Source organism: Neophocaena asiaeorientalis, unplaced genomic scaffold (genome assembly GCF_003031525.2).
Source record: "Neophocaena asiaeorientalis asiaeorientalis breed wild unplaced genomic scaffold, Neophocaena_asiaeorientalis_V1.1 scaffold282, whole genome shotgun sequence".
Classification (NCBI taxonomy): Eukaryota; Metazoa; Chordata; class Mammalia; order Artiodactyla; family Phocoenidae; genus Neophocaena; species Neophocaena asiaeorientalis.
This window is the reverse complement of record NW_020172595.1, coordinates 813169-837371: the sequence shown is the minus strand read 5'-3', so window position 1 is coordinate 837371 and position 24203 is coordinate 813169. Positions and strand designations below refer to the sequence as shown.

The 24203-nt window shown below is 54.0% G+C and overlaps 2 protein-coding genes across 6 annotated transcripts; both read left to right on the top strand.

The window, feature by feature from the left end:
• The first annotated feature begins 192 nt into the window (after positions 1-192).
• Positions 193-13622, top strand: DDR1 (discoidin domain receptor tyrosine kinase 1). Of its 4 annotated transcripts, none has more exons than XM_024738651.1 (18): positions 193-212; positions 2651-2783; positions 2874-2976; positions 3177-3405; positions 4725-4872; positions 5133-5241; positions 5730-5916; positions 6027-6273; positions 6820-6915; positions 7033-7184; positions 8070-8235; positions 8933-9043; positions 10123-10367; positions 10538-10665; positions 10879-11094; positions 11561-11795; positions 12370-12519; positions 12632-13622. In XM_024738651.1, exons 2-18 carry the CDS (start codon positions 2693-2695, stop codon positions 12770-12772), a joined length of 2754 nt encoding a protein of 917 aa, XP_024594419.1. In that variant the 5' UTR covers positions 193-212; positions 2651-2692; the 3' UTR covers positions 12773-13622. The 4 variants fall into 4 exon arrangements, with proteins under 4 accessions (XP_024594419.1, XP_024594417.1, XP_024594420.1 ...); XM_024738649.1 differs by lacking the exon at positions 193-212 and adding an exon at positions 310-418; XM_024738650.1 differs by lacking the exon at positions 193-212 and adding an exon at positions 722-742.
• A 4556-nt stretch (positions 13623-18178) lies between these two features.
• On the top strand, positions 18179-24173 carry GTF2H4 (general transcription factor IIH subunit 4). Of its 2 annotated transcripts, none has more exons than XM_024738601.1 (14): positions 18179-18347; positions 18985-19127; positions 19383-19487; positions 19797-19928; positions 20198-20294; positions 20390-20478; positions 21177-21288; positions 21438-21506; positions 21696-21779; positions 22024-22156; positions 22334-22464; positions 23111-23158; positions 23332-23410; positions 23882-24173. In XM_024738601.1, the coding sequence occupies exons 2-14, from the start codon at positions 18988-18990 to the stop codon at positions 24052-24054; spliced, it is 1392 nt and encodes a 463-aa protein (XP_024594369.1). In that variant the 5' UTR covers positions 18179-18347; positions 18985-18987; the 3' UTR covers positions 24055-24173. The 2 variants fall into 2 exon arrangements, with proteins under 2 accessions (XP_024594369.1, XP_024594370.1); XM_024738602.1 differs by having other exon boundaries at positions 21483-21506; positions 23882-24170.
• Positions 24174-24203: the final 30 nt, after the last annotated feature.

Below are 24203 nucleotides of genomic sequence, written 5' to 3'. Positions count from 1 at the left end.
AAGGATGAGGGCCTGGCCGGGAGGCAAGATGTTCCCGGACTGGACTTCGTTGTCCAGCGCCGCTAAGTCTGTCCCTGCCCGCCTCCACAGTGCTCTGGTTTACTGTCTGAAAATGGGGGGGAGGAACCCCCCGAGCTCCGAGAAAGTGTGTTCCAGCCTTGAGGAAGGACCCCCTTTACCCAGTATGGAGGAACTGAACCCCAGGAAGACAGGTGCTCATACGTGGTCCTACTGAATCATCTCCCGGCCTCCTGGAGAAGTGGGCCTGTCTTCCTACTTGGCCAGTCTCTGCGGGCATCTACGAACTGTTAAGCCTCCATCCAGCCAGCTCCCAGTTGGGCAGCCTGGCCTCAGCCCAGCAGAGAGAGGGCCTGACACCATAACCTGCCAGTGACAGTCGTTCATCCACGGTTGGATGGTCAGTTGGTTCTGCCAGGAGTTACTGTCATTGCCCAGGGAGCACTATCCCCAGTGACCCTCCCCCGCTCCCTCCTCTCCAGCCTTCACCCTACAGGTCCCCTGCTGGCTGGACATTCCTTTCCAGCACCTCTACCCCCAGTCAGAGTCTGGTGCTCAGACTCGCTGTTGCTGAGGGCACATAGTGTGTCCAGAATTGAGTGGTACAGTGGAGATGAAAGCTGAGCATATGGGAAAATAGAGAAATGACTTTTTTTGGGTCACTCCAGCCACCCAAGTTTCATTCTGTTCCCCACTCTCTTGACTTCCCTCTGGCTTGGTCACCGTGAGTATTAGGGGTGGGCCCCAGTTCTCTTGGGACCCTGTGCCTGAGGACCTGAGTGTGTGTCTCACACTGTCCTCTGTAGGAGCATGTTTGTCAGTTCATGTTCACAGGTGTCTGAAGGTGACTATTAACTAAGTGATGGGATTGAACTTGAAAGAATGCCGGGGTGTGGATGGAGGTGATGTGTGCTTGAGTGTCCGTCCATGTTTGCCTTGGCTGGGGAGTCTATGTGTGTAACGGGTTTATGAGGATGTCACATGTGTCTGTCTCTGAAAGTATGTAAGACAGTTGTGTGTGTGCGCGCATGTGTACAGAGCTGTGTGAGTGTTGTCTGGGGTGAGGGTTGGAGGTTGGGAGAAGAGGGCGAAGGGCTTGTGACAGAGTGTTCCAGCCCCTGGCTTCCAGCCTCCTGCTGCACCCTGGGGCGGCACACGGGGGGCCTGATTGACTGATTGATTGTAGTGGGGTTGGGGTAGGTCTTCTGGGCCTGTCCTTGGTGTTTGTGACCCAGTGGAGAGAAATGGGGTGACAGGGTGTCAGCGAACAGATTGCCCCAGACGTCTCTCTGTGTGTTTCTCTGCTTGGCTCTGTGCCCTGCGCTTCGAAGCCCGCTCTGTTTACCTCCTGCTTTGTGTTTCTCGCCCTGTCTCCCCCTGCCTTCTATCTTCTGCCTGTCTTTGTATGTCTGCCCCGGGCTCCTCTTGCTTGCTCCGTCTGGCTCTGATGACTCATCTGGGATAGGCATGAAGGTTACCCAGGGGAACAAGGGCCCTGCTGTTCCCGAGAGAGGTGGGGGTGGAGAGCAGCACCCAGGAATTCCAGGCCGGCTGCCTGGGGCTCCGGCAGCTTGCTCCCCTGTGCCAGCTCCCAGACCCCCAAGGGACCAGGCGTGATGCTTCCGGTTCCAGCTCTCCTTTGATACCTGGGTCCCCCCATAATTCAGTCAGCCCCCTCAGCTGCTGCTTTGGAGCTGTGGGGTCTCAGCTGCCTCTTACATTCCTGCCCTAGAGCATTGTGGGAGCAGCTGGAGGAGGACAAAGGGATGGGGGAGTATCCCCCCACTCCTCCTACCTCCTGGGGTGACCTGGCTTCCCCGTCTTTAGATCCGCCCTCATCTCCCAGGCAACTCAGCCTTTTCCTCAGCCCTGGGCTCTTCCTTCTGAAGCAGTCCCCTTCAGAAACTGGAAACTGGGGGGATAGGATGTCGAGGTCTTAGGAAGGGAAGGCAGAGCAGGGAGAGGGGATGGAATACTTTGGACCTGATGGCAGAGAGGATCAGGGTTTGAGGGGTGGCACTAGGGATCCCAAAGGATTCCAGGGCCTGGAGAACTCAGAGCAGACCTCTGCTGGGAAGAAGACAGGTCAGGAGCCATTTTCCTGGGGCTGGGGCTGGGGCTGGGGTTGAGGCTGGGGAGGGTAGATACCTGGGTTCATAGGGAGTTGTAGTTGGAATGGTTTTCCGGGGGCAAGCTGCCAGGGGCCCAGGGATTCTCAAGCTTTAATAGGCACAGGTCACCTGGTGATGGTGTTAAAATGCAGACTCTGATTCAGCAGGTCTAGGTTGGGACCTGAGATTCTGCATTTCTCCCAAGCTCCCAGATGTGGCTGAGGCTGCTGGGTCGGGGGCCAGCAGGGCTACAGAGGACACTGAGATTGGAAGGTTGCTGGGGTCCCCCGCTTCGCTTAGAATTCTGGTCTCCTAGGTGGGGAGGGGACCAGAATTTAGCTCGGTGTCTGGCACATGGGAAGCATTCTAAAAATATAGCTGATGCTGTTAAACGGTGACTGTTGTTGTCATTTCACTGCTATTATCCCCAAAGCAGCCCATCCTGTCTCTTCATTATTGGCTGTGAGCCAGTCTCCTTGACTGCCCTTTAACTAACTCCCCCCTCATTATGTCCCCTGCAGAGATGTTGCCCCCACCTCCGTAGGCCCAAGGGATCAAGAGCAATGGGGCCAGGGGCCCTCTCATTTCTACTGCTGCTGCTGATGCTCTTGGTGGCAACAGGAGATGCTGACATGAAGGGACATTTTGACCCTGGTGAGGAGACTGGCTCTTGGGTCTCTGAGGGATGGGGCTTGGGAGACCGAGTTGGGAGCTTTGACCCTCCGTATGCCTGTGTTCACCCAGCCAAGTGCCGCTATGCCCTGGGCATGCAGGACCGGACCATCCCGGATGGTGACATCTCTGCTTCCAGCTCCTGGTCAGACTCCACTGCTGCTCGCCACAGCAGGTAGCTGGCACACCTGGGCTGTCCCGGAGGGAACCCCTGGGGACTCTACTTGCCCTTCCGACACTCTGCCCAAGCCAAGAGGCTTCTGAGAGGGTCGATGCCAATAAAGCCCCCCATAGTACTGGGCGGGGGTGTTAAATACTGGAGACAGAGGCAGACCTAGGGCCAGATGTTCCCTGTGACTTCCTGCGCCCTCCCAGGCTGGAAAGCAGCGATGGAGATGGGGCATGGTGCCCTGCGGGGCCGGTGTTTCCCAAGGAGGAGGAGTACCTGCAGGTGGACCTGCGGCGGCTGCACCTGGTGGCGCTGGTGGGCACCCAGGGGCGGCACGCAGGGGGCCTGGGCAAGGAGTTCTCCCCCAGCTACCGGCTGCGCTACTCCCGGGACGGCCACCGCTGGATGGACTGGAGGGACCGCTGGGGCCAGGAGGTGAGGCTGGCAGCGACAGTGCCCAGGGAAGGCTGGCTCTCCTCTGTCCCCCCGCTGTACCACCTATCCACTGGTGACTCTGCAGTGTGCGCCCTCTCTAGCCCAGACATCTCCCCTGAGCTCCAACTAGTGTTGCAAACCTGACCACTTTCCACCTAGATGTATTATGGTCAACTCAAACTTACCATAAACTTCTCAAGCTGAACTTGAGCCCCATTCCCATCCCAGACCTGCTCCTCCCCCAGCATTCTCCAGCTCAGGAAGTGGTACCACCATAAGCTAAGATGATATCCCTGATTCCTCTTTTTCTCCCACCTCCTACTGCCAAAGCTTCAGCAAGGCCAGTCTGTTCCACCTCCATGATATTTCCTGAATCTGCCCACTTCTTACCACCTCCACCTCTACCCCTAGGCCAGGACCCCACCATCCCCAGCTAGATGAATGCAGTAGTCTCCAAACTGTTCTCCTTGCTTCTTTCTCTCCTGAAGTCAAATCTCCACCTGGAGGCTACATCTAGGGTACCTGAGAAAATGCAAAGCAGATGCCTCACACCTGGCTCACAGCCCTCTGCTGGCTTTCCTGCTGCCAGAACAAAAGCTGAGGTCCTTTGTGGGTGCAGAAGCTTAGCCTGTGCCGGCTCCTGTCCACATCCCTTACCCCTCTCCCCATTCTCGCTCCACCCGGGCCCTGCTGGTTTTCTCGCTGTTCCTGGTACATGCTAGGGCTCACCCCACAGCCTCAGGACACCTGCACTTGCTGTTCTCTGTGCCTGGAAAGCTCCTCCCCGAGCTGTCCACAGGCTCTCCTCCCTCCATTCAGTTCTCCCCGAAGGTATCACCTCCTCATAGAGCCTTTTCTGACTCCCCACCCCCAGCTGCCTCTTGTTTGTCACAGCTGTTTCTCCTACTGGACTGTCCTACAGGAGAGGGACTGATGCTCACCCCCAGGAATGTGCCCGGCTGGTGCAGAGTGGGTGCTCAGCCAGCATCTGCTGAGTGAACAGAGGGAATGGGTGAAGGAAGAGGGGAAGCCAGAGCAGGGGTGCAGAGCCGTGAGGGACTGGATAGAACCTGGGCACAACAGGTCGAGAGACTTAGAGGTCAGGACAGACCATCAGGCCCAGAGAGGTGTCAGAGGGCTCTGCTGCAGCCCCGTGTCTTACAAATGCCTGGCTGTACTCCACGCCTTGGGTGCTCGGTGCCACCCTTCGTGGGTCTCTGTGGCCACTGTGGGCTGGGCCAGGGAGCAGCTTGTGGCTGGGAAATTACATCCGATCTGGAGCCTTCCTCCCCCATCCACCCCTGCATCCTGGCCCACAGGTGATCTTAGGTAATGAGGATCCTGGGGGAGTGGTGCTGAAGGACCTTGGGCCCCCCATGGTGGCCCGACTGGTTCGCTTCTATCCCCGGGCGGACCGAGTCATGAGCGTCTGTCTACGGGTGGAGCTCTATGGCTGCCTCTGGAAGGGTGAGTCATTCAGACCCCTGAGGATTCATTCCTGTCCTGGGGACTGGGGAGTGGGAATGGGGGAGAGGGGCATCCAGGATCCTCTGTCCTGTTGGGAATCTGTCACTCTGAGTGAGGAGGGGACTGGCCAGCATTGCCTCCTCCATGCCAGTGGCCTGTGGAGGGGTTACGAGAGAGGGACCTGAAACCTGCCCAGGCCTGATGCAGGGGTCGGGGATGGAGGCTCCGTGCCCCTAACGCCCCTCCTCCCCCTGCCCCAGATGGACTCCTGTCTTACATGGCCCCTGTGGGGCAGACGATGTACTTATCTGAGGCTGTGCACCTCAACGACTCCACCTACGATGGACACACCACACACACCGTTGGCGGGTGAAAGAAGCGGGCCCCGCAGGACATGGAGCCTGGGGTGGGAGAGTGGATGGAGTGGGTGGGGGAGGGGGTTGTCTGGGCAGCGAGAGGGAAGAACTGCAGAGAGCGATGGCTTAGGTGGGGCTCAAGGGACAGGTCCAGGATTGAGGGATAGCACGGTGACCACTAGCTAATGTGACCCTTTGTGCGAATTAGAGAAAGGCCTGCCTCTGCTAAGACACTTAAATCTGTTGCAAACTGTCACAATAAATACATCGTAGGTTGAGCGGTGTCCCTTAGAGGTGGTGCCTTTGTATAGCATGTGACTTCAAGGTGCCCTAGAGAGTCCTGGGTGGGGGTAAGAGAGAGCTGTGTGAGGTTGGGGCAGGGGTGGGCAGTTGCTGGGCTACGCTGGCCAGGCCACTGGAGGATGGGGGTTGTAGAGCACCCAGATAGGTGACACTTTCTTCTCTTCCACCCTCTTCTTCCTCGGCTCCCCTCCTCTCTAGGCTGCAGTACGGAGGTCTGGGCCAGCTGGCAGATGGCGTGGTGGGGCTGGATGACTTTAGGAAGAGCCAGGAGCTGCGGGTCTGGCCAGGCTATGACTATGTGGGATGGAGCAATCACAGCTTCCCCAGCGGCTACGTGGAGATGGAGTTTGAGTTTGACCGGCTGAGGACCTTCCATGCCATGCAGGTTAAGTGCGGCCAACTCCCAGGGAGGGCTCTGAGACCAGGGTGAGTGCCCTGGGGTGCTCGCTCGGGCTCTCCTGGACTTGACCTTGTGTCCTTCCTTCCTTCCCCCAGGTCCACTGTAACAACATGCACACGCTGGGAGCCCGCCTGCCTGGCGGGGTGGAGTGTCGCTTCAAGAGGGGCCCTGCCATGGCCTGGGAGGGGGAGCCTGTGCGCCATGCCCTGGGCGGCAGCCTGGGGGACCCCAGAGCCCGGACTGTGTCAGTGCCCCTGGGCGGCCGAGTGGGCCGCTTTCTGCAGTGTCGCTTCCTCTTTGCTGGGCCGTGGTTACTCTTCAGCGAAATCTCCTTCATCTCTGGTAAGCCCCTGGTCTCTGCCCAGTTCCCAGCCTCTGGGATTACTAACCCATAGTGCCCTCGAATAACCACTCCCGGCACCAGTGAGACTTTACAAGTAAGGCTGCCCTAAATAATTTGAACACTTCCCTCCCCCTTTCCCCCTGCCTGTCTCAGTCTTTCGTTTATGAGCCCCTCACTCACGACTGATGTTGAGCAGTATGACTGGTTGTTAAAATATTGAGATATTCTGTGCTGGTTGAGAAGTAGCCTCTTCTCTAAGCCTCCTGACAGCCAGGATCCCCCCGCACCCCGGGCTCTCCTCAGGAGTCCCGCTTCTCCCCACAATCCAGCAACTAAAAGATTAACATCCAGCACCGCCACAACCGTCCAGGACCCTCCAGGATCCTGTCCCACCGCCTATCCTGGTTGGTTGGTACATACACTGAGTATCAGCCCTGCTTTTACTCCCCACCCAATAATAGAATTCCCTCGGTCTCATGCATGTGTGCCTCCCTTTTGTCGCCTCCTCCCTATCTGACCTCCCCTTTTTTCTTCCTTCTCCCCAGATGTTGTGAATGACTCCTCCCTGGCTTTGGGGGGCACCTTCGCACCAGCCCCCTGGTGGCCACCCGGCCCACCTCCCACCAACTTCAGCAGCTTGGGTGAGCTGCCCTGGGGCCCCCGCCAGGGCGTGTGGGTCCTGTGTCACCAGTCCTCCCTGGGCCCCCTCAGCCTGGGTGGGAAGCCACCCGTGGTCCTGACCCTTCTGCCTCCACCAGAGCTGGAGCCCAGGGGCCAGCAGCCTGTGGCCAAGGCCGAGGGGAGCCCGACCGCCATCCTCATTGGCTGCCTGGTGGCCATCATCCTCCTGCTGCTGCTCATCATCGCCCTCATGCTGTGGCGCCTGCACTGGCGCAAGCTCCTCAGCAAGGTGGGCAGAGTGGCGTGGGGACCCTTGGGCTACTGGGGGTGGGGCAGCCTGGGGAGGGATGGGCAGGATGTGGGCGTGGAGAGTGAGGCCAGCGTGTGTCGGGACTCCTGCGTTAGTTAGGATCCAGCAGGGACCATAGAGCACAGTCGGATGAGAATAATTTGAGGGAGGCTTAGTAAGGAGACCGCGTAGAAAAATGTGGGCAGGGTGTATGTACATCACGAGAAGCAGTGCCGTTCCCCAGGCCTGGTCACTGCAGAGCGGCTACCATCCCTGGGTCTGTGGGGTAAGAGGAGGAGGCAGTTACTGGAAGGCGGGAGGAATCTAGGAGGAGTGTGTGGAGAGGGCGCCTGAGAGGGGCAATGGACTTTGGTTCCAGGATGCAGCTCACCTGGGTCCATCCCTTGGGGAGGGGCTGGGAGAATAAACACCCTGACCTCACTTCCTGTCTGTCCTCCAAACTCCTGCTGGGGCTCCTATCTGGCCAAGCCAGACCCAGCCCATTGACGCAGTCCACACTGATCGACCTCTTGGGGCAGGAGCCCAGCGGGAGAAGGTGGCGAGTGGAGCTAGGGGAGCGACTGGAAGAAGTGCGGCACACCCTAAGCCCACGTCTTCCAGGCCAGAGTCCAGTGGTGGGGATACACGTTACAGTTAATAGTTATGGACTGGTAGGATTTGGGTTGGAATCCCATTGTGGGACATCGGGGAACCCACTTAAATGCCCTTGAGTCTTTCTTTACCTGAAAGATGAGTTAGCAGTACATACGACTACAGGACTTTGTGAGGACTGAAGGAGGGAACACGGGTGTAGGGTTTAACCAAGAGCTGGGAAGTGCGCACCGAGCAGTAGCTGCCCTTAATATTCCCGTTCCCCATGACAAGGCCGAGCGTCGGGTGTTAGAAGAGGAGCTGACGGTTCACCTCTCTGTCCCTGGGGACACCATCCTCATCAACAACCGCCCAGGCCCTCGAGAACCACCCCCTTACCAGGAGCCCCGGCCTCGTGGGAATCCGCCCCACTCTGCTCCGGGTGTCCCCAACGGCTCTGGTAAGACCTTCCTTGTTCCAGTCCCACCTCCGTCCTCTGCCTGTCTTCTCAGTGTATCCTTTTTCCTCTCCTTTACCATTCCTTTCTTTTACTGTCTTCCCCAGTTTCAACTCATTTTCTTATTTCTGTGTCCCTGTTCACAGCCTTCTATATTACTCCATGTCCTTACCATATAATCTCCCTCAGGAATTTTCCATGCATTACTCACAGTCCCCAGTGCTCTCATCTTGTTTCTGTGCCCCACACACTTCCCTCTCTCATCTCTGTTGTGCCCTCTCATTGTGTCTTTCTGGCTCCTCCCCTCTCTCCTAGACACACTATGTTCATTCCATCCATCTACCTAGATTTATATATCCACTCATCATTCATCCATCTGTTTGTTCATCCATCCATATATATTCATACGTCCACTCATCCATCCATCATCCATTCATCAACCGTGCATCCATCCATCATCTATCCATGCATTCACTGTCCATCCATCCAGTCATTCATCATCCATCCATCATCTGTTCGTCCATCTATCACCTATCCATCCAGTTATCCAGCACTCTCCAGATGCTTGTTTTATTCCATTTCTGTCTCTTAGTACATTCGTTCTCATCAGCCCTAGTCTTGCCCTATTCTGTGTCTCCCTGTCTGTCTAGCCTTGAGTCTCATCCCTTCCCCGTGTTTCCCCCCCTCCTTCTCCCGACAGCGTTGCTGCTCTCCAATCCAGCCTACCGTCTCCTTCTGGCCACTTACGCCCGCCCCCCTCGAGGCCCGGGCCCCCCCACACCCGCCTGGGCCAAACCCACCAACACCCAGGGTAAGCCCCTCTGCCCCTAGTCTCCGCCAGGCTCCCCGTACCTCTACTGGGGCAGGGAAAAGTCCTCACACCTTGCACTCCCTCCTCTCCCCACTGTGGCCTCTTCTGCTCTCCTGAGCTCCCAAGGAGGAAGCTCTTGTGCCCTTAGCTCTCCTCTGCTGCTGCTTGCTCCTTTTTAAGGCCTCCCCCTTGAGCTGAGGAGTAGAAAGCTCCCTGGTTCTCAGCTCTGTTCCCTTCCTCCTGTTCCACCCCATCTCTTGAGCTCTCCAGAGCCAGAGAGGAGGTTGCTATGGTGGCTCCAGGTTCTCTTACAACCCTTCCTTCACTCTCCCCTCTCTCTAGAGCTGCAAGGAGGGCCTCTCCCCCAGTGCTTGCCCTCTCCCCCGACATGTCCTCTCTCTGCTCACGCCCCCGCCCTTCCTGTCTGCTCTTCCCTTCTGTGTTACCTTCTTCTCGTCACCCCTTCCCCAGGGCCAAGGGGGGACAGCTCTGCTTCCTCTCCTCTGTCTGTAGACTCCATGTTGCGTGGGCTGTGAGGAACTGTTTTCCTCTCCCTCTGTGTGCCCCTGTCTCTGCTTGTCTTTGAGCTTGGTATGTTGGGTCAGGGAGGGCTTGGGTAACCATGGCAGGGAGGATGAAAGGATGAAAGCAACCGGTAGAACGGCTACGTGAATGGCAGTGGCTGGCGGTGAGTGGGTCATGGGTTTGGAAATTGGAGGGTGACCGGATGGCTGGGACCATCCTTCTTCCAATGGTGGGTAGAGGAATTCCACTTGGCAGCCAAGACTTCTTTCATGGTCTTGGACTGTGCTGGGATCCCTAGAGTACAAGACCTTATGACATTCTTTGCTCAACCATTTCCACTGCCTTGAAAGCTCTGTAGCAGCTAGCTCTCATCCCATGCCAGCACCTTCTCTGTTTTGAGGCTGGCGGGTGGAATACCAAGGAGAGGAGGGTAGACCCAGTCTCTCACCCACCTGGGAGACGGGGCGCCTCTGGGAGACGGGGGTGTGGAGAACCGTGGCTCTCGGGGGCTGTTCCTGATGCCTCGTCCTGTCTTCTTTTCCCTCATCCTGTAGCCTGCAGTGGGGACTACATGGAGCCGGAGAAGCCGGGTGCCCCGCTTCTGCCCCCACCTCCCCAGAACAGCGTCCCCCATTATGCCGAGGCTGACATTGTCACCCTGCAGGGTGTCACTGGAGGCAACACCTATGCTGTGCCTGCGCTGCCCCCAGGGGCAGCTGGGGATGGGCCCTCCAGAGTGGATTTCCCTCGGTCGAGGCTCCGCTTCAAGGAGAAGCTTGGCGAGGGCCAGTTTGGGGAGGTAAGAAGGATTCCTGCCCAGCCATCAGCAGTGTCTGCCTCTCTCTGCCTCTCTTCATGCCATGCCCAGATATCCCCCTTGGCTGGGAAACCATCATCTGTGTTGTCCCAATTGACCGTGTCTCCTTGGTGAACCTTGTGACCCCCTACCAAATCACCTTCTTTCTCCAGGTGCACCTGTGTGAGGTAGAGAACCCTCAAGATCTGGTCAGTCTTGATTTCCCCCTTAGTGTGCGCAAGGAACACCCTTTACTTGTAGCTGTCAAGATCCTACGGCCAGATGCCACCAAGAATGCCAGGTGAGGACCAGGGATGGCATCTGGAAGAAGGGGGGGGGGAGGCCATGAAGAGAGGGGAGCAATCTAGAGAGAAACATGGTGGAGACCAACAGTGGGGGAGTGTCTGGGAACTAGTGAGTAGAGGCTGGGGAGTGGGGCACTGGTTTGTGGGAGCTGGAGGGAAGCTGCAAGTCAGCCCCTCGGCATCCCACCACCTTCTCCCTGCTTCTCCAGGAATGATTTCCTGAAGGAGGTGAAGATCATGTCGAGGCTAAAGGACCCAAACATCATCCGGCTCCTGGGCGTGTGTGTGCAGGACGACCCCCTCTGCATGATAACTGATTACATGGAGAATGGCGACCTCAACCAGTTCCTCAGTGCCCACCAGCTAGAGGACAAGGCGGTGGAGGAGGACAGAGATGGGGAGGCGGCCCAGGGGCCCACCATCAGGTACACAAGGGGGTCTCCTCCGTTCCCCTCACTCCAGCTTAGAGGGAAAGGGGGAACGTGGGGTGGGCAGGCAGGTAGAGGTTCCGGGAGGGGGCCTGGCATGAGACACATGTGGCCATGTTCATCTAGAACTTGAGGGGAAGAAAGGCTGGAGATTACGACAATGAGGGTGGTGAAGGGACTTGGACCCTGTCAGGAACTTCCCTGTGCTCTCTCGCCCTCACTGTCCCTGAGTCCAGATTGTGGAGCATAACAAAAGCGGTAGCGTCCTGGGGTCGGATGAGCTAAAGAAAGGTTGAGTGGGCATCTACCCACTGGCCTCCACCAGGGCTTTCCATCTGCGCACCAGGAGGAGGGGTAACCCAGTCCTGGGAAGAGGGCTCTCCTTCATCTCCCAGGAATCTGTGAGGTGGGGACGAGTCTAGGGCTGCCCCTATGACCCGCTGTTGTCGGCTTCTACACTCAGCTACCCGATGCTGCTGCACGTGGCGGCCCAGATTGCCTCGGGCATGCGCTATCTGGCCACACTCAACTTTGTGCATCGGGACTTGGCCACAAGGAACTGCCTGGTTGGGGAGAATTTCACCATCAAAATCGCCGACTTTGGCATGAGCCGGAACCTCTATGCCGGGGACTATTACCGTGTGCAGGGCCGGGCGGTGCTGCCCATCCGGTGGATGGCCTGGGAGTGCATCCTCATGGTGAGAGGCCCTGAGAGAGGCGGGAAGGGAGGGGCGGTTAGGGGAGCACTGCCTGCCACTTAAGCTCTGGGATCTTGTTCAGTCACTTGCCTTCCCTGGACTGCAGTTCTCCGCATCTCTGAAATGAGGCTTTGGACCAATGCTCTATAAGGTTCCTTCTGGCTCAAGGGACTGGAGAAAGCAGAGAGTTATGGTGTGATTGGAAAGGGTCCAGGAGCCAAGGGCGAGTGTGAGAGATGGAGTCAGGGTGGCAGAGAGAGAGAGAGATAAGGAGGCTAGAGATAGAAGGCGATGAGTTGGGAGAGTCAGGACCAGAAAATGGGGGGAAGGATGGGTAGAATCGGGAAGAGGTGGGGAGAGGACTAGAGCACAAGAAAGAAGGCAGAGCCAGAGGAGAGGAGCAGGCTTAGTGGGAAAGAGGGCCAGCTAAGGAGGGTGGACCGCCGGGGGTTGGGAGGGAGTCAGGTGGGTGTGAGGATGATGCTGAGTGGATGTGGGGTCCCAGTGGGGAGAGGAGGAGGGTCTCTGTTGACTGATGCCTTTCTCTGCCTCTGTTGCCTTATGCACGCACCAGGGGAAGTTCACGACTGCCAGTGACGTGTGGGCCTTTGGGGTGACCCTGTGGGAGGTGCTGATGCTCTGCAGGGCCCAGCCGTTTGGGCAGCTCACCGATGAGCAAGTCATCGAGAACGCGGGGGAGTTCTTCCGGGACCAGGGCCGGCAGGTCAGAGCAGAGGGGAGGGAAGATGGGTCTGGGGGTCCAGGAGGGCCAGAGCCTGTCATCTTGGGGACTAAAGAACATTTGCCTGCCTTTCATCCACGCTGCCACAATGCAGGTGTACCTGTCCCGGCCCCCAGCCTGCCCACTGGGCCTGTATGAGCTGATGCTTCGGTGCTGGAGCCGGGAGCCTGAGCAGCGACCACCCTTTTCCCAGCTGCATCGGTTCCTGGCAGAAGATGCGCTCAACACAGTGTGAATCACAACACCCAGCCACCCCTCCCTCAGGGAGGATTCAGGGGAGGCCAGCGGCACTAAACAAGAGGAGCTAAGCGCACCCCACTCCATTCCCCCTCCTGACCGCCCTTCACCTCTGAGAGAGGCAGTGTGGCTGAAGGTGGGCTGGGCCTGCCAGGGAGCTGACGCCCTCCCTTCCCCAGATATGCTCTCATGCCCCCTTCCTGCTCCTCTTAGAAGCCCCTGCCACCCACCCAGCTGGCCCTGTGGATGGGATCCTCTCTGACCTCCTCTAGCCATCTCTTGGGGGAGGTGGGAGAAAATATAGGGCAGACACTGGACCTGGCCCATTGGAGCACCTGGGCCCCCCTGGATAACACTGGTACCTGGAGAGAAGGCTGTTGCCCCCAGCCTCTCTCTCTCTCCGTCACACACTGGACCCCACTGGCTGAGAATCTGGGGAGTGAGGAGGACAAGAAAGGGAGAAAGGGGTTCCCTTGTGCCTCCTCCTGGGATTGCCCTCAGCTTTGGCCTCCCTCCTCCATCCTATGAAACACTGGACTTGGGGGTGATCCCTACCCCCCCCAGCCTCCCCACTTCCCATCTGCCCTGTTGTAGGTAGAACTTCTCTAAGCCTGTATGTTTCTGTGGAATAAGTATTGGGGTTAGGGGGGAAAGAGAGCAATGGCCCATGGCCCTGGGGTTGGACATCTCTATGGTAGCTGCCACATTGGTTTTTCTATAATCACTTGGGGTTTGTACATTTTTGGGGGGGGAGAGACACAGATTTTTACACTAATATATGGATCTAGCTCAATGCTATTTTAATCCCCTGCACTAGGCAGGTAATAATAAAGGTTGAGTTTTCCACAGCTACGAGTGGGTTTCTTGGGGTTTTGGTGAAATCTGCCTCCTGCCCCCCCAAACCCATTTCCTTTCTTCCTTCCCCTCTTTTTCCCTCTTCTTCCCATTCCATTTCCCAACATGTGTTTTTCCCAGCATAGCGTTCCGTTTCTGCATAAGCCAGGCCCTCGCCTGTGGGACCTAAGGTCCCACATGAATATGGAGCTCTGCAGGAGACCTGGAAGGAGGTGGATTAGGCCAGCGGTCCTAACCTTGTCTGACCCATGGACCCCTTTGGCAGTGTGGCGAGGTCTACTGATTCCTCCTCAGAATTATGTTTTAAAACCCGTTTAAAAATATTTCATATATATATACAATTATGATTACACATGTATAACAGGAAATCAAAGCATTTACCAAAATGTTAAAAAAAGATATAGTAACATGTGCTTCTTTTAAATATATTTAATAATAAGACCTAGTAGCAGGTGTAATAATTATTGATATTTTCAGAAAGTAATGAGCATAAATGATATTCAGAGATTTCTACAGCTATAGTGGGATATGGGAATAGCTGTGGTGTCCGTCAGTGACGAGTCACAGGTACTGCTAATATACTGGGGGTTTTGCTCATACTCATACTTGGAGGAAATGCTAAATTTCAGTTAGAAGTTAATAAAAATAGAGATGTAATTCTCTTCTTGCCCAAATTCTAGGAAACCCTCTCCCACTGTCTGTACCCCAGGGTCTGGAAGTCCCAGGAGGAGAATCCCTGTATTAGACTGATCAAGTGTTCAAATAACAAATAGGTTTGAATTGTTTGAGAGCCAAGCCAAGACCCTAAATTATCTCAGAGGCTTGGAAGGATGAGCCACAGCTGCCAAGAAAACATTTAACAGAGTTCAAATTTGGTTGTAATGAAAAAAAAAAAAAAATCAGTTGCAAGTATGGGAAAAGGCAGACCCATACTGATGGCAGTTCATGTGAAATAAAGACCCTGGGGTCTCAGTTGATGACATTTACAAAATGAGCCAACTGGGTAATGAGGATGACAATAAAGATAATTTAATCTTCGGTTGTATTGATAGGCCCTTGGGGTTCCAGGTCACAGGTCTGAGTCCTGCTGGAACCTACACAGGTCAGACCACTGTGACCCACAATTTAAGACAAGCACTGACAATAGTTTAGAGGCCAGAACCCAGAATGGTGAACAAAAGAAGCCATGGCAGTGAGCCGAGAACTCCCAAATTTCTGAGCTTAGAACTCTTAAGCTCTAGACCTGCACAACCATTTGAATTTCAGTCTCAGCATGTTCAAACCTGCGGCTCCTCCATGGTTCTCTGACTCAGTGAATGGCAGCTCAGCTGCGCAAGCCAGAAACCTGGGCATCATCGTTGACACCTTCTCCCTTACGCTCACCTCCGAAGTCCAGTCTATCAAGAAGCTCTGTTGCCTTTGATTCCTTATTTCCCTTAAATTCATCATTTCTGTCTCCATCCCCATCGGAGCACACGCCACCTCCATCTTGCTTGGACCACTGCAGTAGTCTCCCAGGATCTGTTTCTGTTCCTCTCTGGTTTGTTTACAGCCCTACAGCCAGTGTGATCTTTAAACACACAAATCTGACCCCACTCCTTTATTCTAAACCCTTTAATGGCTTCCCATTGACCTTAAAATGAACAAAATGTTCTTGGTCAAGTTTGCCCCTCCTCCCGCTTTGTGCACCACTGGCCTTCTTTCAGTCCTTCCTGCCACATGGCATTTATAGCTTGCTGTTCCTCCACCTGGGACATAATTCCCTGCTGTTTTTGCCTTGTTAACTCCTGCTGGTCCTTCAGCAATCTTCCCTGACTTGCCCGACCAGGTCAAATGCCCTTGATGCTCTCTGAGCACGACTCTCTTATTTGTAGGACATACTACAGGTACGAATTTACATGTTTTTTGTTTGGCTGTTTTTTTTTTTTTTGCGGTACGCGGGCCTCTCACTGTTGTGGCCTCTCCCGCCGCGGAGCACAGGCTCCGCACGCGCAGGCTCAGTGGCCATGGCCCACGGGCCCAGCCGCTCCACGGCATGTGGGATCTTCCCGGACCGGGGCACGAACCCGCGTCCCCTGCATCGGCAGGCAGACTCTCAACCATTGCGCCACCAGGGAAGCCCTGACTGGTTTTTTATAAAATGATGCTGTTTACTGAGCACCCTCTCTGTGCCAGGTACCATACTTATTACATATTGTATCTTATTTAATACAACACAGGAAGTAGTTAAACTTATTGCCATTTCACAGAGAAGAAAACCTCTCTTGTTAGGTTAGCAACATGCCCAAGGCAGCACAGCCGGGAAATGGAGAAGTTGGTGGAAAACAGGCCCGTCAGCTCCTGGCTCTGTTCTTTCTCTCCAGGATGCTACCCGAGGGGAGGAGGGCATAAGCTCTCCATTACCCAACACAGGACGTTTTCAAGCACAGGGTGGATAGCCCTATGTCAGGGAGCTCTTTCCACAATCTCAGCTCCTAGGAGCCCAGGCTGATTTTCTTTCTGAAGACCAGTTCCAGGAACTCAGCCTGCGCTCAGCCTGACATCAGACACCTTGCATCCCTTAGGGCAGGGCTCTCCAAGAGAACTCTGTGATCATGGAAATGGTCTATATCTGCACTGTCCAATAGGTAGCCACTAGCCACATGTAGCTCTTGAGTATTTGAAATGGGGCTAATGTAACCAAGGAACTAAACTGAAAACTTTATTTCAGTAAATTTAAATTTAAATAGCCACAGGTGACTAGCAGCTCCTGTTCTGGACAGTGTAGCCCTAGTTTTCCCTACACTGTAGGGAACTGCAACCAGTCTGCCCAGCTCCCCCTTGCTTGCTCTAGTCAAAATGAAGCATATGGCCTATTTGAGTTTAACACACACATAAAAGCCTCTTTTACAGAGATGGCACTGGATTAGGCATGCCATTTTGTAATCTGCTCTTGTCCCCGTCATGATAGGTGGTACATAGCTCAGGCCAGTGTGCAGACAGTGACCTCCTCTGCAAGCGTTGCCCAGTATTCTACATTGCATTCTACCCACATTTTATCTAACCAGCTCCCAATGATGGACATTTGGACTGTTTCCATTGTTTTCATGCTACAACAACAAACACACTTCAATAAACATCTTTGTATGTATATCTTTGTACCCATGTGGCAGAATTTCAGTATGCTACTTTCCTAATGGGGGAGTTGCTAGGTCAAAGGGTAATTACATTAAAATCACTGGTACATACCGCCAAATTACCCTTAGAAAGGTGTGCCTATGTCAACCCTCCACAAAAATGAGTATGAAAAAAAAATATGAGTATGGTTAAGTGCTCATGTATACTCAAGCCAACAATGAGGTTGTCAATCCTTTTTTTTTTTCTAATTGGACTTTTTATTATTTCTTTAATTTACTTTTCCTTAATTAAGAATGAAGTTGAGAGTTTCTTCATTTGGTTACAAGGCACTTGTATTTCTTCTGTTTATTGCCTGTTATTTCTTAATATTTCTACTGTGCTGTTTCTTTTTCTTATTGCTTTATAAGAGCTCTTTGTATTTTGTCTATTTTATCAAATATTTCTTCCCAGATTGCAATTTGTCTTTCAACCTTACCCAACGTTTGCCATAAGGAAGCTTTGTCAGTTTTGTGTCATTCATTCTTTGAGGATTTTAAACATTGCTAAAGAGACGGAACAACAAAACAAGCATGGGTGGGCTACAAAGTATAACAAAGTCTTAGTTCTTACCATTTTGATTCCTGGTCACTGGCAAATGAACTTCAACTCCCAGTTCGGGCACTTTCTAGATGTCTGGCCGTTGGCAAATTTCTTAATCTCATTGAGCTTCCGTCTTCTAGTCTGCAAAGTGGGAATAACAAAACTTGCCTTATAGGAATGTGGGGAAACGTGTAGCTCTGGCTTTGGCCGAAGACGTTCCCTTCCCTTACCCCGCAGTAGTTTCATAAATCAAATCAGACCAAACAATTGGTTTCTTTTTAAATCTGCATTTATTAGGATCTTCTAATTAAACGGGAGGTGGGGAGGTGGGTGGAAGCATGGAGGACGTGACAATTAAGATTTATTGAGTACTTACGTGCCGAGGAAGGCGCACTGGATCGAATTAACTCCTAATTCGAGAAAATGCTCTGGAAAGTGCATTATTCCGATTTCACGGGGAGCAACTGAGCTCAAAGAACCCAGTTTCGTGCGTCTCAAAACCCAAGCGCCTCACCACCACGTCTTTTCTGCGCCTCCGCCAGGAAGCTCTCAGGGCATTTCTACTCCCAGCGTCCCCACTCCAGCTCAGGTCGGTTAGATTTGCCGTTGGCCGAGAGCGCGGAGAGCTACGCGGAACAAAGCGGCCCAACCTCTGGTGCCCCGGACTCTCTCAAGTAAAAGCCAGCCTCTCCCCTCTAGGATTCCCCGCGGTGCCTTTTGGGAGTTGTAGTCAGACGCGCTTCAGCTTGCTCCCGGGTGGGGAAAGACAAGACTCCAATTCCCAGTATGCCCTGCGGCGGGCGAGCGCAGCGCCGATTCTTGTCCTCCCTGCTTCTCCACTCCTTCCCTTCTTTTCTGCATCCTCCACTCTGGGCTCCTGTCGGTGAAATCCTTCGTCCCTCTCCCATTTTTTCCTCTCATTTTCCGCCATCCTTTTCCCTATTCCCCGGAGCCAATGAGAGACATTGGCTCCGTTTAAGCGACGAGACTTGGAGTGCACGAGGGAGGATCGACACTGAGTGGTAAAGGGGCTGGGAGAGAAGCGGTGGCGGAGGTATAAGAGGGAGAGAGTTGAATGAGAGGCGAGGACTGGGAGGAAAGTAGGGGACAAGTTAGAAGATCAAGCGGTGTGGGTCAGGCTGAATGGGGTGAAGTAGTCTTGGGGACGGGAAGAGGAAAGAGGTGGAATTGGATTTGGGAGACATGGAGGGGTAAGGTAGTTATTGCCGTGCCCAGCACGAGAAATGGGGCCAAGAAATAGATGGGAAGAACGGACAGATTTGGAGCTTATAGGCTGCTCAGACCAGGAGAGGTAGAAGGGAGAGAGGGTTGGGCTCCAACAAGTCTCTTTGTCACTGCTTAGGTAAAGATGAGACCAGTCATTGAAATACAAAGTTTGCAAATATGGGACAGTTAACAATTCTGCCATCTAGAAATTTAGAGAAGACTGGAGTTGAGGCCAGCAGTGGGGCGAGGAGGCAGGAAAGAGGAGAGGTTGGTCAGGTTTGGGAGAAACAAGAGGAGATGAGTGACATGAAAAAGGAAACCATAGAAAAGATGCGTTTTTGTGGGGGCTAGTGGCTCTGGAGCCGGAGTGAGAAAGGTGAGGGGCAATACTGACATGGACTGTGGGGGAACGCTAACACTTGCACCTCTCAGGTGATGGAGAGCACCCCTTCCAAGGGTGGACTGAGTCGAGTACACCTACAATGCAGGAACCTGCAGGAATTCCTAGGGAGCCTGAGCCCTGGGGTATTGGACCGATTGTATGGGCACCCTGCCACCTGTCTGGCTGTCTTCAGGTGAGGACACCCTTCATGGCAGGGACCATGGTGGGGAAATGTAATAAGGCCTGCAGACTGGAATAAGTTCTCGTGGGTAGAAGCTTAGCCCTGGTGGGCTTGGAGATTGAAGTGTGCCAAACCAGATGGAGGTAGTGGGGGCAGCAAGACCGGTGAAAGTGTGGGGGGTGAGGTGAGGTGTTTGAGGCCATTGAGAGCAGGGATGCCGTTCTCAGGCAGCTCTGATATTAACAGTTTCCCTCTCCTGCCTTACAGGGAGCTCCCGTCTTTGGCTAAGAACTGGGTGATGCGGATGCTCTTTCTGGAGCAGCCTTTGCCGCAAGCTGCTGTAGCCCTGTGGGTGAAGAAGGAATTCAGCAAGTGAGTGTCTCCGGCATTCTCAGTCAGATACAAATTTCTCAATAGCCAAGTTTCCCAAACTGCTGTTCTTGGGCAAGTTTTGGGAAATTCTGTTTACTGTATTTTGCCTCTTGGAGAGTTCTGAGGTCTGTAAGAAGGCTCTGGTAGGTGTTACAGTAAAGAAATTTGCCTTAAGAAGACACTGATCTTACTCTGTGAAACAGTGTTCCAAAGATCACCAGTTCAGAACAGGCAGAAATGGAAGCCTTTATGGGCCTCCTTCTTTCTGTTCTCCAGACACCCCCCCTCACCTCTCTGCTTCTGTTCCAGAGCTCAGGAGGAAAGCACGGGGCTGCTGAGCGGCCTCCGTATCTGGCACACCCAGCTGCTCCCTGGTGGTCTCCAGGGCCTCATCCTCAACCCCATATTCCGCCAAAACCTCCGCATTGCCCTTCTGGGTGGGTATGTCACACCTTTTCCTAAGCTAGGCAGGGGAAATAGTGATTAAACTGCTCATTAAACTGCTGGAGGGGAAGCTCCTGAGGGGGCCTCTCTGGAAGCTTGTGGGCTCCACTTTGGAAGCTCCTTTAGGAATAAGTTGGACCAGACATAGCTACATGGTGTAGGAAATGTCTCCCACTCATGGCCCCTGGGGACGAAGGTGGAAAAAGGGCAGAAGGGCTGGCGGGGAACACAGGCAGGGTTCCTTACTCTTGACTGTCCTGGCATAGGGGCAAGGCCTGGTCTGATGACACAAGTCAGCTGGGACCAGACAAGCACGCCCGGGATGTCCCCTCACTTGACAAGTATGCCGAGGAGCGATGGGAGGTGAGGACTTGGGACTCTGTGTGTGTCTCTGCTTGTGCTCCTGCTTCCCACGGCCTTTAGAGGCATCCGACTCTCTGTTCTCTTCCGTTCCTCAGGTGGTCCTGCACTTCATGGTGGGATCCCCCAGCGCAGCCGTCAGCCAGGACTTGGCTCAGCTCCTTAGCCAGGCTGGGCTCATGAAGAGGTGAGGAAGCCAGAGGTGCAGCGGCTCTGTTTTGCCATCTGCTTGGGTGCCTGCTAAATTGAGTGTCCACATCGGGTCAGGATTGCAGAGGGTTGACTGTAAAAGGGGAGCTGAGCAGAGTACGGCCAGAGATAAACCCCCAAAATGTGATCACACGGGTGGGATGGTTCGGGTCAGGATTGCAGAGGGTTGACTGTAAAAGGGGAGCTGAGCAGAGTACGGCCAGAGATAAACCCCCAAAATGTGATCACACAGGTGGGATGGTTCGGGTCAGGATTGCAGAGGGTTGACTGTAAAAGGGGAGCTGAGCAGAGTACGGCCAGAGATAAACCCCCAAAATGTGATCACACAGGTGGGATGGTTCGGGTCAGGATTGCAGAGGGTTGACTGTAAAAGGGGAGCTGAGCAGAGTACGGCCAGAGATAAACCCCCAAAATGTGATCACACAGGTGGGATGGTTCGGGTCAGGATTGCAGAGGGTTGACTGTAAAAGGGGAGCTGAGCAGAGTACGGCCAGAGATAAACCCCCAAAATGTGATCACACAGGTGGGATGGTTCGGGTCAGGATTGCAGAGGGTTGACTGTAAAAGGGGAGCTGAGCAGAGTACGGCCAGAGATAAACCCCCAAAATGTGATCACACAGGTGGGATGGTGGCCTTTCTCTGCACACCTCTGCCATGGGCCCTCTCTGTCTCTAGTGCTGAACCTGGAGAGCCGCCCTGCATTACCTCTGCCGGCTTCCAGTTCCTGTTGCTGGACACCCCGGCCCAGCTCTGGTACTTTATGTTACAGTATCTGCAGACAGCACAGGTGAGCAGGTCAGGGGCTGCCTGCCGGCATGCTCTGCTCTTCCCAGGACCCACTGAGAGACTGCTGCCCGTAGACTCTGTTCCCTGATTTTTTCTCCTCATTTCCTCCCTCCCATCCCTCTCCCTTTGTCTCTGCCCATTCCTCCCTAGAGTCGGGGCATGGACCTAGTGGAGATTCTCTCCTTTCTCTTCCAGCTCAGCTTCTCTACTCTGGGCAAGGTAAGCTGGGGGCTTGGGTGGGCAAGATGAGAAAAGAGTAGAGAGATGGGAAAGGGAAATGAGGTTATGGGGCAATACAGTGAAAGATAAGAATGAACAAAGATGGGGAAAGAGGGAGTGAGTGTATGGGGTTGGGAAAGGGAGGATGAGATGTGTTTTGGACCCCAGCTGGCCATCTCTCTTCCCTAGGATTACTCTGTGGAAGGTATGAGTGATTCTCTGTTGAACTTCCTGCAACATCTGCGTGAGTTTGGGCTTGTTTTCCAGAGGAAGGTATGAGCACCCAGATACATGGCTTCTAGGGAAGAGGCAGGGTGGTATGGTGCCTTGGCCTTAAAAAGGAGCGGGGTCTCGGGAGGCAGGAAGCAGTTGCCAGGACTGAATGCTTGGGTCCCTCGGGAGAGAAATTGGGAGTTGAGGTTCTGTGCACTGGAAGGAATCTATAATGTCTGATGAGGAAGATGAAGGGCAGTGACGCCGGAGAGAGGGCCTATTGCCTTTCCCTTCTCCTTTCCAGAGGAAATCTCGGCGTTACTACCCCACGCGACTGGCCATCAATCTCTCGTCAGGTGTTTCTGGGGCTGGGGGCACTGCACATCAGCCTGGGTTCATTGTCGTGGAAACCAATTACCGGCTGTACGCCTACACGGGTGAGGCTGGACAGAGGGCCCCTGGGAGAGCAGGCTGGGGAGGGGAGTGGGGAAGGGGAAAGGAGGAGGGACTGCCAGTTTCTGGTCATGTAAACTTGGTGGTTTACAGAGTTCTCTGAGGCTTGAGCTCTGGGTGTAGAGGAGTCTCCTAATCCTCTCTTCCTATCCTCGGGTCAGAGTCGGAGCTGCAGATCGCCCTCATTGCCCTTTTCTCTGAGATGCTCTATCGCTTCCCCAACATGGTGGTGGCACAGGTGACCCGGGAGAGTGTGCAGCAGGCCATTGCTAGTGGCATCACAGCCCAACAGGTATTGCCTCTTGGGGAAGGTGCAGGTGGGAAGAAAGGCTGCACCTGGCCTGTGGGGTACAGGGTGGTCACCTCATGGAAGGCTAGCATGGGGTCTGTTACAGTAGGTGGTGGTGAGTTGTCTATGTTTGAGCATCAGGCACACAAGAAATCAAGGCTCTAGGTGTGGGAATAGGTAGACCGTCGAGGGGAAAAGACACGGAAGAAGGACACCACCACTTCCTAGATGCATAGATGGCCTAGTTGTTTCTCTTCTCTGAGTCTCAGTTTCCTCATCTGGAAAATGGAAATAATGAGCGTTCTCACCTCATAGGGCTGTTGGAAGGATTCAGTGAAATAAAGGTAAATAATTTAGCTCAGAGCCTGCCATGCAGTAAGTGCTCAAAATTAATAGTTGTTGTTATTTTAAAGATAAAAAAATGAAAAACAAGACTATGGAAAGGACAGATGTGTCAAAGAAGGAGTAGCAGACATCACCAGTGGGGACAGCACCTGGGGACAACAGCTAAACTGGGATGGGTTGAACTGTTGTCAGGCATGTGCCCATGAGTTTTTAAACAGTTGCTATTCAGTGACATTAGGTGACAGCTTAGCTAGCTTTCCTGCTTTCTTAAGCCCTTGATCCCAGTTCTTGTCTGTTTTCCTAGATCATCCATTTCCTAAGGACAAGGGCCCACCCAGTGATGCTTAAACAGGTACAAACAGGAGACTGGAGGTACAGACAGCTGCTGGAGGCTGACAGCTCTTGGCCTCTGGCGATGAAGTGATGGAAAAGAGAAAGGGGCACCTAAATCTGGGGAATGAGTGGAGGGCTAGGGTTGTCTGGAGTAGTATTCCTGAATCTTACAGCCATCCCTTGCCCCTGCAGACACCTGTGCTGCCCCCCACCATCACGGACCAGATTCGGCTGTGGGAGCTGGAAAGGGACAGACTCCGGTTCACCGAAGGTGAGTGGCTTTTGGCGGTTGATTCTTGGTCATTGGCCAGAGGAAGGACAATTCAGTCTTGATGAACTGAAAAAGCTATTCATGCATTTTATTTTTTGTTTACTGCATGGGCTGGTAAACACATGCACTTTTTATTTTGGGGTGAGTCAGTGGCAGTAATTAAATTGTCTCAAATCAGTGCAATTTAGATTTAGCTAGAAGAGGGAAATTGGGAGGGATAATTCATAGTAATTTCTCTGGTTTTGGTAAGCATTAATGGGTTTTCTTATTGTATTATATTGCTTTCCTGAATATGCCTGGATCACACTAGTGTTAGAATGAGCCCTGGAGGAGGCAAACATAGAAGATTAGTATTTAAACGTGGTGGATGGCAAGCCCAGACCACTGCCCTGAGGCTGCCACCCAGGGGCTCCGCGCCTCAGTTTCTCACCTCCTCTCTCTCCCCTGTCGCTCCTGACCTGCGGACCCCAGGCGTCCTGTATAACCAGTTCCTGTCGCAAGTGGACTTTGAGCTGCTGCTGGCCCACGCTCGGGAGCTGGGCGTCCTGGTGTTCGAGAACTCGGCCAAGCGGCTCATGGTGGTGACCCCGGCCGGGCACGGCGACGTCAAGCGCTTCTGGAAGCGGCAGAAGCACAACTCCTGAGAGTGGGGGACCGGACCCGGGAGGGCGGGCCGCGTGGAGGCGGGCGCGGCCTCGGAACTCAGGAGTTTTTTTATTCACACGTCGGGACTCTTGTTAAATAAAGTTGTGAAAGTGAACCATGCAGCCCCCAGCGCCTCCCCGAGAGGCTA

Coding starts and splice junctions, on each gene's coding strand:
- DDR1 (XM_024738649.1), top strand. Junction 6,916..7,032: donor CACCAACTTCAGCAGCTTGG/GTGAGCTGCCCT, acceptor TGCCTCCACCAG/AGCTGGAGCCCAGGGGCCAG. Junction 9,044..10,122: donor CAAACCCACCAACACCCAGG/GTAAGCCCCTCT, acceptor CTCATCCTGTAG/CCTGCAGTGGGGACTACATG.
- GTF2H4 (XM_024738601.1), top strand. CDS start 18,988: ATGGAGAGCACCCCTTCCAAGGGTGGACTGAGTCGAGTACACCTACAA. Junction 21,289..21,437: donor AGTATCTGCAGACAGCACAG/GTGAGCAGGTCA, acceptor ATTCCTCCCTAG/AGTCGGGGCATGGACCTAGT. Junction 21,780..22,023: donor GGCTTGTTTTCCAGAGGAAG/GTATGAGCACCC, acceptor TCTCCTTTCCAG/AGGAAATCTCGGCGTTACTA.